General features: G+C 39.4%; 1 protein-coding gene across 7 annotated transcripts in view; it reads right to left on the bottom strand.

Annotated features, from left to right (window-relative positions):
* The window catches only part of MYO9B (myosin IXB), a 42,085-nt gene that overhangs the window by 16,288 nt on the left and 11,614 nt on the right, over window positions 1–14,183 (bottom strand). For 6 of the 7 annotated variants that reach the window (XM_061355887.1, XM_061355894.1, XM_061355893.1 and 3 more), the window contains exons 3-14: window positions 8,501–8,595; window positions 7,100–7,162; window positions 6,875–6,974; window positions 6,625–6,725; window positions 6,231–6,360; window positions 5,674–5,763; window positions 5,322–5,438; window positions 4,946–5,080; window positions 2,929–3,050; window positions 2,204–2,345; window positions 1,757–1,952; window positions 1,142–1,217 (exon numbers count right to left, since the gene is read on the bottom strand). In XM_061355887.1, the coding sequence (XP_061211871.1) occupies window positions 1,142–1,217; window positions 1,757–1,952; window positions 2,204–2,345; window positions 2,929–3,050; window positions 4,946–5,080; window positions 5,322–5,438; window positions 5,674–5,763; window positions 6,231–6,360; window positions 6,625–6,725; window positions 6,875–6,974; window positions 7,100–7,162; window positions 8,501–8,595 (1,367 nt within the window). Of the gene's footprint in view, window positions 1–618; window positions 709–1,141; window positions 1,218–1,756; window positions 1,953–2,203; window positions 2,346–2,928; window positions 3,051–4,945; window positions 5,081–5,321; window positions 5,439–5,673; window positions 5,764–6,230; window positions 6,361–6,624; window positions 6,726–6,874; window positions 6,975–7,099; window positions 7,163–8,500; window positions 8,596–14,183 lie in introns of all 7 variants that reach the window. The other variant, XM_061355889.1, reaches the window with a different exon arrangement.

Raw genomic sequence — 14,183 nt, 5'->3', positions numbered from 1 at the left:
ATGAGGCTGCTTAAGCAGACTCGCATAAGAAAAGTTAAAAACTAGCTATTGTAGGAGTACCTGGTGAAATTTGGGTTTTCATTTGCACTTCAAAACTTATTCACATGCATTGCTTTTCAAAGTAAGCCTGGGATGGTCCCTAATGTGTGGCAGAGTCCATAATTTAAGCATGCACCGTGCTTGTGTTGTGTCTTGGCACAGAACTTACCTTCTTTACTCTCCAGAGAGGCACAAACCAAAAATAACAGAAGCATAAGAATCACTTGCGACTGTCAGATGCTATCACCATTCTGAGCTGCTTGCTGAGGCAGCAACATTATTACAGAGAGTTGCTTGCTTCCCTTGGTACCTCTGACCGTTTTTGAATGCCAGGGCTTTGTTTTAAGCCATCACAAACAGATATGTTATGCTATAGCCAATTCTTTCACCCAAATCATATGTTTAGTTGTTAAATTGCCACAGGTGACAGAGACTGTTCAGGCTGAAGTAATTATGAAGCAGCATGGAGCTTTATGTTACTGCTTCATGGCTTCAGTTTTACACAGCGTGCTCAGAAGGTCAGTCTGCCCAGGAAATGTGCCTCCCTGGCATGTAAGAGCAAGCCTATTTCTTACTTACTTCTTGTTCTCATATAAAGAAATGATGTCTTCAAAAGCATTTATATCGAAATCCTCAGAACAATCAAATGAGAAATCAAGCATTGAGCAGCTGTAAAAGGAACATGTATAAAACCTAAACACTCCATAGGAAGGCAAAATACGCCCGTACAGAGCAACATGAGAAGGCAGTTCTGCAGGCCTTCCCCTGCCTCCTAAAAGGCTGTGAAAAACATCAATGCTCTTACAAATCCTTTAGCGACACAAACTGGTTGCAGAGGAATACACAATGCTAAAAGCAACATATATCATGCACAGAGAACTCAAATACCCAGTTGTAAATGGAACTGGAGCTATGCCACCAACACTTGGAATTGCTGGGTCTTACATTAAATAAGCCAGAGTATTGTTTTTATAGCACTGAAATAAGACAGAAATAAAACTTGCTGTCCTTGTGGAAAGATTGAGTTGACATCTGATACATGAAACTGTGACTTGGCAATTCAGGTTTTTTCCCTGACAGGGGTTAAGTATGTGTTTCTCACCGATAGACTTTTTCTACTGGTGTATTTGACCTCTGGAGTTCTCCAAGGGGAATTCTGGGTCCTTGACGTACCACTCCTGTTATGAAATAATCAACAGGTTGGATTTTGACAAAGACATGAGCATAACAGACCAAAAAAACCCCAAATCACCAACTGCAACAAGCACAGTAGCTATCCAAGGGCCTGGAATTTGGGTCTAGTACTTCAGCTGTTGGGCTAGACCACTTTGTTTCTCAAACTCCCTACTACTAGAAAGCAAATTGCAGCTGCTTCAAAAATCAGTCTTTAATCCTGAGTACTCATTTGGAACTTCAGGGAGGACCAAGAAGATCAAAACCAATGCTAAGACAAGAATCCATGCTAGAACTACTACTGTCTTCCCCAGCTTTTATAAACAGGACTTCAAATTTGGCAGCAGGCTGTGCACTTATCGGAGAAGGAAGCCTGAATGATCTCTGGTAAGAGTGACAAATCTCTTTGGTGTGTGAATGTTAAGCCATTTTTGAAGTCAGTTTTGTCCTTCGTACCAGTTTTGCCATAAACTAGTTCTGTTAACAAGCATTAACCAATTGTATGGGATTTGAAAGTGTTCCCAGAGCATTTTCCATCCAATACCTGCAGTCTTCTGAGCTCTCTGGCGTCCAGCTTCTGCAAAGACAGCCATTGCTTGAATAGCTGCTCGCAGAACAGCCCAGCGGAACACAGCCACGGGGTCCATTCCGATCAGCTCCCGAACGTAAGCGCTGTCACTGCTTCGTAGTAAAGCAACAATATCTGGTCTCATGTAATCCATATTTTTCTCTCTGAAATCCTGCAAAACAGGCACATTGAGACACAAGCTCTCAGGAAAGCTGTGTTTTGACCCAAAATATAAATAACCCACTATTCTCAATAGTTCTTACTATAGCAAGCGTTACCCTCCAAAGAATACCAAAAACCCAAACCCAAAGTGCATCTGAGGACACAATCTGATACAGTCCAATCCCAGCAAGTTTTCTACACCCTGACAAAAGCCCACCAGAAAACAAGGAATTTTTCAGGCTTATCAGATCTATCACCTACTTTTATCTGGTATTTCACTTTCCCAGCAAAGTGTCGAATAATAAAAGCAGGTTCCATCACTGGGGTTCCAACAAAAAACTTGTTCTCCTCATGCTGCTGTTTGAATTTTGCAAGGAGAGTTTGGTTCGTGGCATGTGGAAAACTAGGAACACAAAACAGAATAAGTCAGCTATTACATTTACTGAGGTGTGAGGGGACAAACACCTATTGATCCTTGGGGAAAGTATGGTATTGTCCAAGGCCTCTACACTTTGATGGAGACTTACACCCCTGCTTTGAATCTTAGAGGTAGGCCTAATTTCTGGACCAAAGCCAAGCAGCTCCGCTCACTGCAGAATATTCTGAGGTTTCAAGTGCGTCAATGCTTCCTCCCACTCCACCAGTCAAGTATGCTTAGCGCCACATTAACTATTAACCAAATTTGCTACTTAATGTTCCAAAGACTTACAGACATGCATTTTACTTTAACTGGAATGCCATGGTAAAACACAAAAGTGAACATTTCTAAGTTTGCTTGAGCCAAAGTTCAATTTTAGCATCAATTTATATCACCACCATACTGGAGTCATTAAAAACAAACTAGAGCATGGGGAATAGTCACCAAGATGACTCTTTGCTTCCCACAACATTCCTCCCCGTTTTAGAGTGCTGTGTTTCTGTTCTCTTTCACAGTCCTTCCCTCCTCCCTGCCACACAGTTGCTTTCAGAAGACATTTGTTGCTTACTTGCTTTCTTCATCCAGAAGATAGAAGAGGCCAGTGGGCTTCTTGCTGATTAAGTGAATGCAGGCCACATTATCAGTATAGTCAATATTGTGCCAAGTGATCCCTTCACTCTTATATTCCTCCTGTGTAGCTCAAGAGAAGTCCCTCATCAGTACAGTGCCCTGACCTTTCATGTCTTTTGGTCTAAGCACTTAGAATACATCCTTGGCAAGTTGAATTTGTTAGTTCAGGCAGCAGAAACAAAAACAAGGAAGATTTATAAATAAGAACAGAACAGCAGGAATACTGGGGCAGATCAAAGGTCCATGGAGGCAGGACACTCAACAGCAGATGCTTGGATTCAAACTATTTAACAATCAAAACAGCCAAAAGAATGTTTTGCTTCCCAGCAACCAGCAGACTACAAACTTGGAGGCAAACGTGACGTCTACATCGTTAAACCATACGCAGATACATATTGGAGGAATTTAAGTCTATTTTTCTCTTCCATCTTTCTTACATTATGAGAAATGACGAGTATTTAAAATAGAAAGTTCCAGAACTGCTAAACTGCACTTTCAGACAAAAGAACAGAAGTTTCAAAAGAGGCAGATCAGCCCCACACAACACCAACAGCAGAACTTTCCTAAGGAAGCAACATGTACTGCTTAGGTTCAGAAAACTTAGAGCTCTCTTTGAGAAGAGAATATGAAGCTCTTGTGCTGAAATGACACTGCATCAAATGCTTGACAGGACAAGCTTCCCATTATGATATGGAACCAAAATATCTGGTTTTCCTAATGCTGCAAATCCCCATTGGAAAAAGAAAATTATAAGGTACTAATGTAAAAAAAAAAAAGACAGAAAATTAACTAAGTTTTGTGTTTAACAAAAGACAAAGAGCAGCGTTCACTATTCTATAGGATGATGATGATAAGAAATGGACTACACAGTCTGCCTAATGACAGGCTGCTCAGTGTGCATGCTGAATTACAGATCCCAAATGCCATTTTCCACACACAAAAAAGCCTTTCTTTAAAAAGATATAGACATCACCCCTGGGGGCCCTCAGGCTGCAAGAGATACAGGAAGTGGATCATTCAGGGATTAAGCTTCTTTGGAAAAAACAGGGCATTAGAAAAAAGAAAACTGTGTCACTATTTATCCTAGTTAGCCTGGATAGCCACTCCTGTCCCTAACAGGGACCTCAACATTATGTTTACATACCAAGTTTGCATGTTTGGTCATTTTCTCCTCTTTAAAATGCTTGTTTAAAGTTATCTACATGCTGCTGACAAAATACCGAGGCGCACAGAATGACTTCCTTCTTTCAGCTGAGTGACCTGAGAAGAACCTTTTAGCACAAACCAGACAGAAAACCCCAAGTCTAGTGCAAAAAACCCCCAAACCTCAGTCAAGAAACAGGATCTGTTAGAGCCTGCAGCACTCAACGGGCTCTGTAAGAAGATGATACCATCTGCAAGCAACTGAATCAACATCCTCCAGTAGTATCAGGATTTCAGAACTACTGCCAGTATCAGCATTCAGTTGCGCCCCTTAAACGCAGTCAGGTCAAAGAGGCAACAAAGATATTTAATAACTAGCAATAAATATTTAATAATTAGTTATTAAATATTTAGAAAGTAACAAAAATAAAAGAAATTGTTTCTGGACCATGAAAACAAAACAAAAACCTGGAACAAACACCTCAGCTACAGACTGTCAAAGTTTGCAGTTTCATCTGATTTCAGTCTATCACCTGAAAGTCTTTCTAAGTTTCTTACAGTTATGCAGAAACATCATATTAGCCGTCTGAAAAAAGACCCTGTGGTCATTAGGACATGTAGAGCACTAAATACAGCAAAGCTACAACCTTCAAACAACAATAAGCAGTAATGAAGCAAATTAAAAAGAAGTCTTTTGGAGCTATATTCAAGCAGTTATAAAAATTATGCCCCGTGGTTTTGCAGAATAGTAACTAAGTTTGCATAATATATGACAAAAAACAGTTTTTGTTTCAGCAACTTTTATTTCTTACCTGTTCCAATTTGAAAATGTGCTGATTGAAATAATACTGAAGCTGTTCATTTGCATAATTTATACAGAACTGTTCAAAACTGTTGGTTTCAAAGTCTTCAAATCCAAAAATATCAAGTACACCAATGGACAAACACTAAAAGAAAATGTGGAAACCTAGTTAAGCAATCTGTCATGCAGTGACTTCACCCACAGCTAACCATTATGAAAAGCACTTTTGCAGTTATGTCTATGGCAGAACCAGATGATTCGATACAACCACGGACTTCAGAAGAACCAAAACTTATCCCAGGTATCTGAACACACCATCTAAAGCATTGCCCGTTAGCTCCAAGTACACAACTGCCTACAAAGACTGGCTTTTGTGAGAAACTTACTGTAACAGATTCTTCCATGTCCTTCTTATTAAGGAGTGCATGATTAATTCGCAGGACAATCCAATCAAACAAAGCACTGTATAAGGACTTTGCCATTGAATCACGAGCTGTTATTGCCTGCAAGCGAAACAGTGTTCTTGGGTTAAAAAAGCATTTCTAGTTGAGACCAGTATCAACTCAAAGGTTGCAGCCCTAGCAGAGGCAAAGAAAACCAACATTTACCTTTAAAACTAACTTCTAACTTTCCAAATGGCCCTCGCTAAACATGAGGGTGTACCAAATCAACTTTTTTTAATCCAAACATAGTAATTGCAGCTAGTTAAGACCGTTCTACTACTGTTCTTTTACTCACCTCATTGAGACTATATGGCAAAATAAGCTTGTCGTTAGCAGTCACAGTTTTTCTTTTTGTTAGCACCTCTACTAGAATTTCCCGTTTAACCTTTAAAATAAGCAAGAACAAGAGTTATTGTCACCCTCAAACTCCCAGTGAGCAATGTGACAGCAACAGTGGACATTCAGTTTCCTCAGAGAAGCCCAAGCTTTTTGACAACAGCTACATTTATCATTCATCAAGAGCTTTACAAGTCCTTCAACATCTTTGGGTTATTCACAGCTTAGACTCATTCAGAAGTTTCCCTATGGTGGCAAAGAACCCATCTCCACTAAATTCATTCCTGCTCAGCTCTATGATAAGCAAGTAAACAAACTCTGTTTCCATGCTATGGGCTATATCCGATCCCTAGCCCCAACAATTTCACCCATTTCCCCTCCCCATAAGCTTTGTGGAAGTACCATAAACCAGATCTAGATACAACAAACTAGGCACCAAGATATCCAAGTAAAATGCTGAGGCAGAGCATGATACAAAGGTGGATCAAACATGAGAGCTAGAGAGAAATACTCTACTTTCAAAAGCTGGGACAGAATGTCCAACACTTCTGGAGGTCCCACTTCCAACCCTTCATCACGACCTGTAGCTTTCTTCTTGTATGTAACGTTGCCCAAATAAAGAATAGCTGAAAGTATTGCAAAAATCCTAAGGAAGAAAAATAGAATTTTATAAGAGTTTTTTCTTACAAGTTCATTACAACAGGTTTGCTTTCAAGAATTTGCCTGCCAGTCCTCAAATACTCATACAATCATATGATTGGGTTGGAAAGAACCTTAAGATCACCTAGTTCCAACTCAGCTCACCTGGCTTCCCAATGGACTAAGTGTGACCCCAGCATGTACGCAGTTTATTGCAATTCATGAACATTAACTAGCCAGCAGTAACAAAAACTGAAAGGATTCTACTTACTGTTTTTTTGTTGCTGAAAGGAAGCCAACCATCTCCATGGCTTGTTTTAATCTTTCAAAGTCATGTCGGAGATCTTCCCCGTCTTCAATTTTCAAGTTATGCTGGGAAGAGAGATCCATGCTTAAAGGCAAAGAATGAAGCCCAAATATCACAAAGAAAACAAGCATAATATGTTCTGCTGTCTTTCACCTTTAACACAACAGACAGACAACACTTATCAATGCATGGGTAAATCCCTGTCACAGATTACCTGATTGAGGTAGAAATAATCTTCAGGTTGCTTGAGGTGAAATTCTTTACGCTCTTCCTCATTGACTCCAAGTAGCAAATAATAAAACACATGGTAGTTCCTACAAAGACAGTAAATCTCTCTTTCACGAACACAGAATAATTTGTCTTTAGCTTATGTACTTTTGATGATCTTAAACTCTTGCATGGATTGTAACTGTGTTAGCAAATTGTCTTGATCTCTCACCTTTCATCTTTTTCTTGAGAAACCAGGCGAGATTTTTCAAGCAGGTATTTTTCAACAACAGCCCTAAAGAGCCACAAAACATGAAAAAGCAGCATGAGGGCAAAAGAAAAGACCTCCCAAAACATCACACAGCAACTGCCAAGAGAGTTCAAATAATGCAATCTGCGCTAAAGCATACAAGAAAATAGCTTAGTGACTTCAATCTAAACCAAGAATTTTAATATGCAGAAAATACTGTAACTGGAACAAAGAGAAACACCTATTTCGGGTGCTTGGGTTCCGTAGTCATAACTGGGGAAAGGCAGACAAAGCTAGGAAGGGTCTGATGAAAAACTGGTTGCAGAAACAAGTATGTAGAGTGCTAACAATATGTTATCTACTCTGAGATTAACGGTTACCTGACAAGGAATGCAAAGGCTACGAGACCCCAGAAACATACTGGATAACTGATTCTCCATCTAACAAATGTCAGATGTTTTATGACAGTAGATATGTGAGCCTAAAATGGAAGCCAGCCAGAAACCCTACAGTTTGACAAGGTAATCTCCTAAACTCCTTGACATGGGATACAATGAATGAGGCCAAAGCTGAAACAGCTTTTTCTCAGGCTGAAGACAAAACAAACGTATCCAAATTGTACCTAGTTCAAAGCAAATGTGGTACAGGGTTGCCAGTCACTTCTGCTATTGCCATTTGGTAAACTGCAAACACCAAGATGACCCAAGGAAAGACACACCAGAGCACACAAGTCAGTAATAGCTAGTGACACTCCAGAGTGCAGCAAGCTTCCACTTCAGGCAGAATTCCATGGCAATATTAGGTATTACAGCCTTGCACCTGAACTAGCCCAGGTACATCTTGACAGTGGGGTAAAAAACATTAATAGAATTTTAAGACTCAAATGTGACTATCACATATTTAAAAACTGTAAGTATAGAATATTTCATGTTTGACCTTCAGTGAGAAGCACACATTTCAACTAAGTCAAATAAAACCATAATTATGTAGTCTCCCTTATAACTGGTGTTGAGATTGCTCTTTATAATGGCTTCCTCAAATCTATTTCACTTCTCCCAGTTCCTCTTAAAAATGCAGATCTTCTGGTTTTAATTGCAAAATGGAAATGACAATGGATGTTGTGAAAAAAGCCTTCATTTAGCATGAGGGTAAAGATGCAGCAGCAGTTAACTTCTTAACCTGATACAGTCATACAGCAAGGTAAGAACATTATCCATCGCCTGACTATTGCACAACTCTCAGTTAGAACCTTGAGAACTCCACAGCAGCAAGCTATTCTCCCAAGAGAACTGCCTCAGCAAGGCAGCATTTTATATACAACAGTCTTCACCAATTCCTAAATGCACAGAGATCAAGCCCAGCACCACTTCAGACTGTACTTACCCTCGGACAATACCATTCTCTAAATAGTTGACTTGAATAAACTTCCCAAAACGACTGGAGTTATTGTTGTGTGCTGTTTTTGCATTTCCAAATGCCTGCAATAAAGCAAAAAGACTTAATTTTCAGTTAAGCAAAATATGCTAACACACAGCTTTTCTGTTCATTGTTCAGCCTCCTGTTAGCCTGCAGAATAAACATGAAATACTAAGGCCATGGTAGCATACAAATACCAAAAAGGCAGTTTAAGAAGCCTCCACTATTCCTTACAGCTCTATATACATTTATTATTTGCCCCATGCAATAATATTTGATGGACTGAGGGAGGGGAATAATACATTTAGCTTTTTCTCAGAGTACAGGAAAGGTAATCCCAGCTGGAGTGTGTAAATCACCCTCAATACTAACAATTATGACCTTAGGGAGGCTATTCACTAGGAAGTTGACAGCACAATTACCATGAAATTGCCTCTCCCAGTCCACAATCTACATCCTATTCCCTAATGTACTGCTCCCACTCAAAAAATTCACAATGAACACAGTTTTTCTTTAAGTGAGAAGGGAACATGAAGATCTCATTTCTAAAGTCCAATGAATTTTCAAAGTTGTGTATTCAAAGAAACAGGAAGAAGACAAACAGAAAGCCTTTGGTTTACAGAACCACATCACTCACTGGCCAGTTAACTCCACTATGTGCCACTGAAAAATGGACTTTCATTATGAAGCATTAGGAAAGGGGAAAAACCAGGGATGGCACAGATCCTAACTGTGCATCTTTAATACTTCTGCCTGCATCATGATAGTCACTAGTATACATGAAACAACATCCTTTGCATGAGCCGCATTTAAGAACTGTAAGGATAACTTATTAAATGCAGTAGTCCAATAGAATTAGTTATTAGGAATGTCCTTAACTTTATCAACTCTTAACTATGCATTCTTAGCTTCAGAGAAACTTGTGAACCTTCTAACATGGAGGATGCAATCCAGCATATTGAGAAGAAAGCCTGTGTAAAATACAAGTGTCTGGAAAACTACACTGCTTGGTGCAGACTATCACCAGCAATTCCTGCCGCAGATATTTCCTCTTCAAGCTCCAAGCAATGAAGGCCTCCATTAGGAAATCCGCCACCCCTAATATAGAACATTCATGGAATGATTTCACAAAAATGCCACCCTCTTCCTGCACACACACATCCGGAGAATGATGGACATGAATACTGTACACAACACTGAAGTGAACTCTTACACACAGAACTGCCCCATTATGGTGTATATGCTGGGGAGTACTGTTTTCATGACAGTCAAAAGCCTGTTTATTAAAACGCTTCCCTTTTGCGGGGGGCATTTTGGTTTGTGGGACTCTTTCCAGACTAACTTAAGGGCTGCAGTGTGATCCTGGATCACTATTACTAAGACAGGTTCTCAGAGCTCTATTACAAGCAGATTTCTACTGGGGGCTGCCCAGTGTTCAGAGAACCTGAGAAACTTCTTATGAACTGGGAGAACAGCCAGAATTCTTCAGACAACTGCTATTTCTGACCTAGAGGAAAGAGCTAAAGGAGCTCTTCCTGTGCAGGGTGAAAACCCACAGGGTGGTTTTCTGCTGTAACTTCAGGAAAGTCAGTGGGTTTCTAAAGAGGTGAATTGTGTCCAACACTGCTTATAGATGACTGAGGCCCAGTTAAACCTTCTACTTTCTAGAGACCGGGCTACACATGACATGATGCAAACAGCATCAATCACCAGTCACTTTCAAAGCATCAATCAGAGTCATCAATATCTTTTTATGGCTATTATCCAGCAAGTTATCAGCCAGATGTGGTTTTTAGAGCCCATTTTGCATACAGATGCATATTAATGTATACCTAAAATCCAAGTCAATTCCTTACAGGTACCAACCATCACCAAACCAAAAGTGGAAGTTCAGTAACATCAGCACAGCAAATATTCTGCTTTGCAAATCAAAACCCAGCTCCTCCCAGCTGTGGCTCTCTGAAGAACACCAACTTCCCAGGTAGTGTGGCAAGAAACCTGTTGTAGTGAACCTTGCCAGGCTGCAGAACAGTGCATGTGTGAAGTGATTCCAGAAAAGGCTTCTTGTTAGGAAGTTGTTTGAACTGAAGGCACCAGTTAACTCCCAGTTTGCTAGACATAGCAACCAGTATAGATAAATTTGCCACATTAGGTTTTAATAATAAACATTTGGCATTATAGAGTTAAGAAATCCCAAGCCCAGGCTTCCTGAAAAACTTTTCTTAGTGATTATTCATGTAAGTAATGAATACAGTTTAAAACTAAAGGCTCTTATGATCTCATGTGTCTGGTATTTAGTCAAAGCATACAGCAAATTCTTAAAAGCTGATCTAATATGAACAGTTTTAGGAAAGTTTTCATGTACTGAATGGTTTTCTCATAAGAGCCTTTGACATCTACAACTCTTTAAAGAACATTCCAAGTTGCTTAACATTTTGGGTGGGGAATTTTTTTGGGGGTAACATTTAACTTTCAACTCTAATCACTGCTACCACACTCTTTAACACACTTTGAAAAGTTAACTTTATAAGAAGTGACATTCCTGCATAAAATCGGAGAAGTGCCAAAATGTAATGTGTTAAATGGTTTGATCTGATAGTGGTTAAATGTCTTCACCCTACTGTACCTTTACACTATGAGAATAAAAGGATTACAGGTAAGAATGAAGCTCCCATATTACCTAGCTATTGCTCTGCATGGTAAGCATCTTTCACAGCTAATTCTAGCCAGGTACTCTATATACATAACTCAGATTCAAATGGAATATCTCCCTGGTTTGCCTTTACAGAGCCACATATGCCTTTACAGAATAAATTCAGAAGATGTGAGGCGACAAGAGAATTTCAGCTAAAGAGAAATAATAATTCCTATAACCAAACCCATTTCCTATTTTCCCATGTGAGTCTATGAGGAGTCAGGTAAGAATGAGAAGCTGCACCTAAATCTCTCCATTGCAAAACACTAGGCTTACAAAAGAGAGTGAGTCAAAAATAGAGCCCAAGGCCAGCAGGAATAAGAGTTGGGAGAGCCTATTCTGGGAGTCAGGAAGTCATTCAACCCATCCCTCTTACCTTGGAATGCAAGAGGCATAAACTGAAGTCTCTTGCTTGCAACTCCTACAACAGTGACAGCTTTGAAAGTATTCAGGAAAATGCCAAATTCTCCTTTTATTTGCTGTAAAAAGAAAACCCTAAACCACACACATGCTCCTATCATGGAGCTCAGGAACACAACTAAAAATCTCATTCCATTCATTCACAAGAACTGCCAAAATCTGAAAGCCATCAGAGTTCCTATGCAAACCAACCCAATCCATGGCAGAAAAGCCACTGCACAGCCCAATCTTTCAACGCGCCAAATGACCTCCAAGACTCAAATTGCACACCATAGAAGAGGAAATGACTGCTTCAGAGTTGAACTCAGTTTAGTAGTGGTCTTAAACATGCTGCAAAATATCTGCTCATCCACACAGAATTTGCAGTGTTCAGGGTAATTTTGCAACTCTGCATGTTGTATGATGCCCTGGGGAAGTCTGAGCAATCCACATGATACAACTGCATGAAGGAGAAGGTGATTCCCCCCTCTCCAAGAGATGTGTGCAGCAGGGAGAAGAGTGCAACAAATTTCTACCAAAAAAGCTTAGTAACATCCAACCAACTGGAAAAAGGAAGTTCCATTCCTCCTCTGACTATGATCCTTAAAACAAACACAGGCAGATAATAGCCTCAAAACAACTACTTTCCCTTAAATAGAACAGACTACACCCACTAAATATATATATGCAGACTTTTATGGTAAATTCAAATGAAAACCAGAGTTGAAGCACCACTCAGCTTAAGTCTATCTTATAACAAAACCACAAGCACAGCGGGGCTGTAATAAAGAAAATAGAGCTGACAGCAGACTGCTTTACTCTGTTTTCCACAGAGAGGTAAAGCATAAAGTTTTACTTTCTACAATTTAACAAGCTTTTGATTATGCTGAATGCTAGAAAAATCTCGTCCCCACCTGATTATGCTGACAACATTCAGATTTACAACTGCCTTCTTTAGAAGAACACTTAATGAATGCTTCCTGTTGGACTTTCCGTTTTATTTGGGCCTTAATTCTTTCCAAAGAATGGTTCAGTGCCATTAGGAAATCTTTAAGAACATACCCAAAGAGAAAAAAGGAATGCCTATTAAAATACTACATGTAAAAGTTATGACAATGCTAGTATTTCCAGTTGTCTCTCCTCTCCTCAGCTTCCACTGCTGATGGAAATGAACTTCCAGCATGCTAAGAAAGTAACTTCTATCATAAACCCAGGATACTAAGAGTTACAGTTAACAACAGACAGAAGCCAATAGGAACTTTGCTGCCAGAAGAGGAAGCTCTAATTCCCTCTTATATGTCCCTTGCCACATGCTCCCACCCCCTTGCTCCATTTGCAGCTATTTACTAAAGTAATTAGCTTGAAGAATCTAATCAGTTAATTTAAATCTCCAAAGTAAGTTCAGTCTTAGACTGCACACTGCATTTTACACTTGAAACATGCATTTTAAGCCGTTTTCCTTGGTGAAAGGAAAATACAAATTTCCTGGAAACTTCTGAAGTGTGTATGGAAAGGTTCAATTCTCTCATTTGAGACTTCAAAAAACAAAGGCTTGATTCATTATTTCAAATTTTACTCAAATATTTGTTCCCAAATGTAAATTCCTTCTTAGGACTTCAACTGTGAATAAACTGAACTTAATAGTTAATACCAGAAGGCAAAATTCCAAGTCAGAGAACTAGACTTTAAGCACTATATTTAGAAGAGGATGAAAAAGTCAGGAGTATCTTAAAACAGAGCCTATCTTTATCTTCCTGCCAGTTTTAAAGCAACTGCTCTTCATTTGAGATGATTTATGTCAACCTGGAGAAACAATTACAACCAAAGTCTGCGAGCAATTCCTATAGAGCCAAGGCAACTGTATGTCACATGAACAGTTGAAAACCAGAATAAACCACATCTGTAGGCTGTGCTGAAGCATCGCTGTTCATGGAACAAGCAGCTAAACTATTAACAATGGCTTCTCTTCAAGTTACTTACAGATTTGAATACAGCTTAGTTGGCCAACTCAGAAACAGGATTCCTTAAGAAATACATTTCTAAGTTCACTATGTGCAGATAAAATTCTAAATCCACCTCCATAATACACTAATAGTGCTCACCTTTCTGTGCTGGAAGCGTTTGCTTTAGCTACTTATCTTTTACAAAAGGTCAGCCTATAAGTAGATATACTTTACTTAGGTCTAAGGAAAATAAGAGGTCACTAAAAAGGGGAAGTTCTGAGACAAATTGCAATTGGCTTTTTATGATGTAGAAGTCAGGGGAACAGACTTCAGTCAAGGGTAAATTTTCATCTCTCATAAGGTCTCAAAACTTCGGAATGAAACACATCGTTCCATTCCCCAGCACTTCAGGCACTACAAAACCCTTCATGCAAAAATACGCCTGAAACATCCATTTAAGAAAAATTCCCTCGTACCACTTCAGTTCCCTTAAGTAAAAACCCAAATGAGTCACTGCAGTTGGATTCAGAAGTGACAAAAATCTAACAAGAGTTTGTCATCAGTTTGACTTCCACAAAGCGGAGTATGCTTCCTGCGCATCCCTCCCCAAGAT

The sequence above is a fragment of the Neopsephotus bourkii genome, unplaced genomic scaffold, assembly GCF_033783945.1.
Source record: "Neopsephotus bourkii isolate Nb327-2 ecotype Australia unplaced genomic scaffold, CSIRO-AGI_Nbou_v1 NB_838, whole genome shotgun sequence".
Taxonomy (NCBI): Eukaryota; Metazoa; Chordata; class Aves; order Psittaciformes; family Psittacidae; genus Neopsephotus; species Neopsephotus bourkii.
This window is presented reverse-complemented; position numbering and strand designations above follow the sequence as displayed.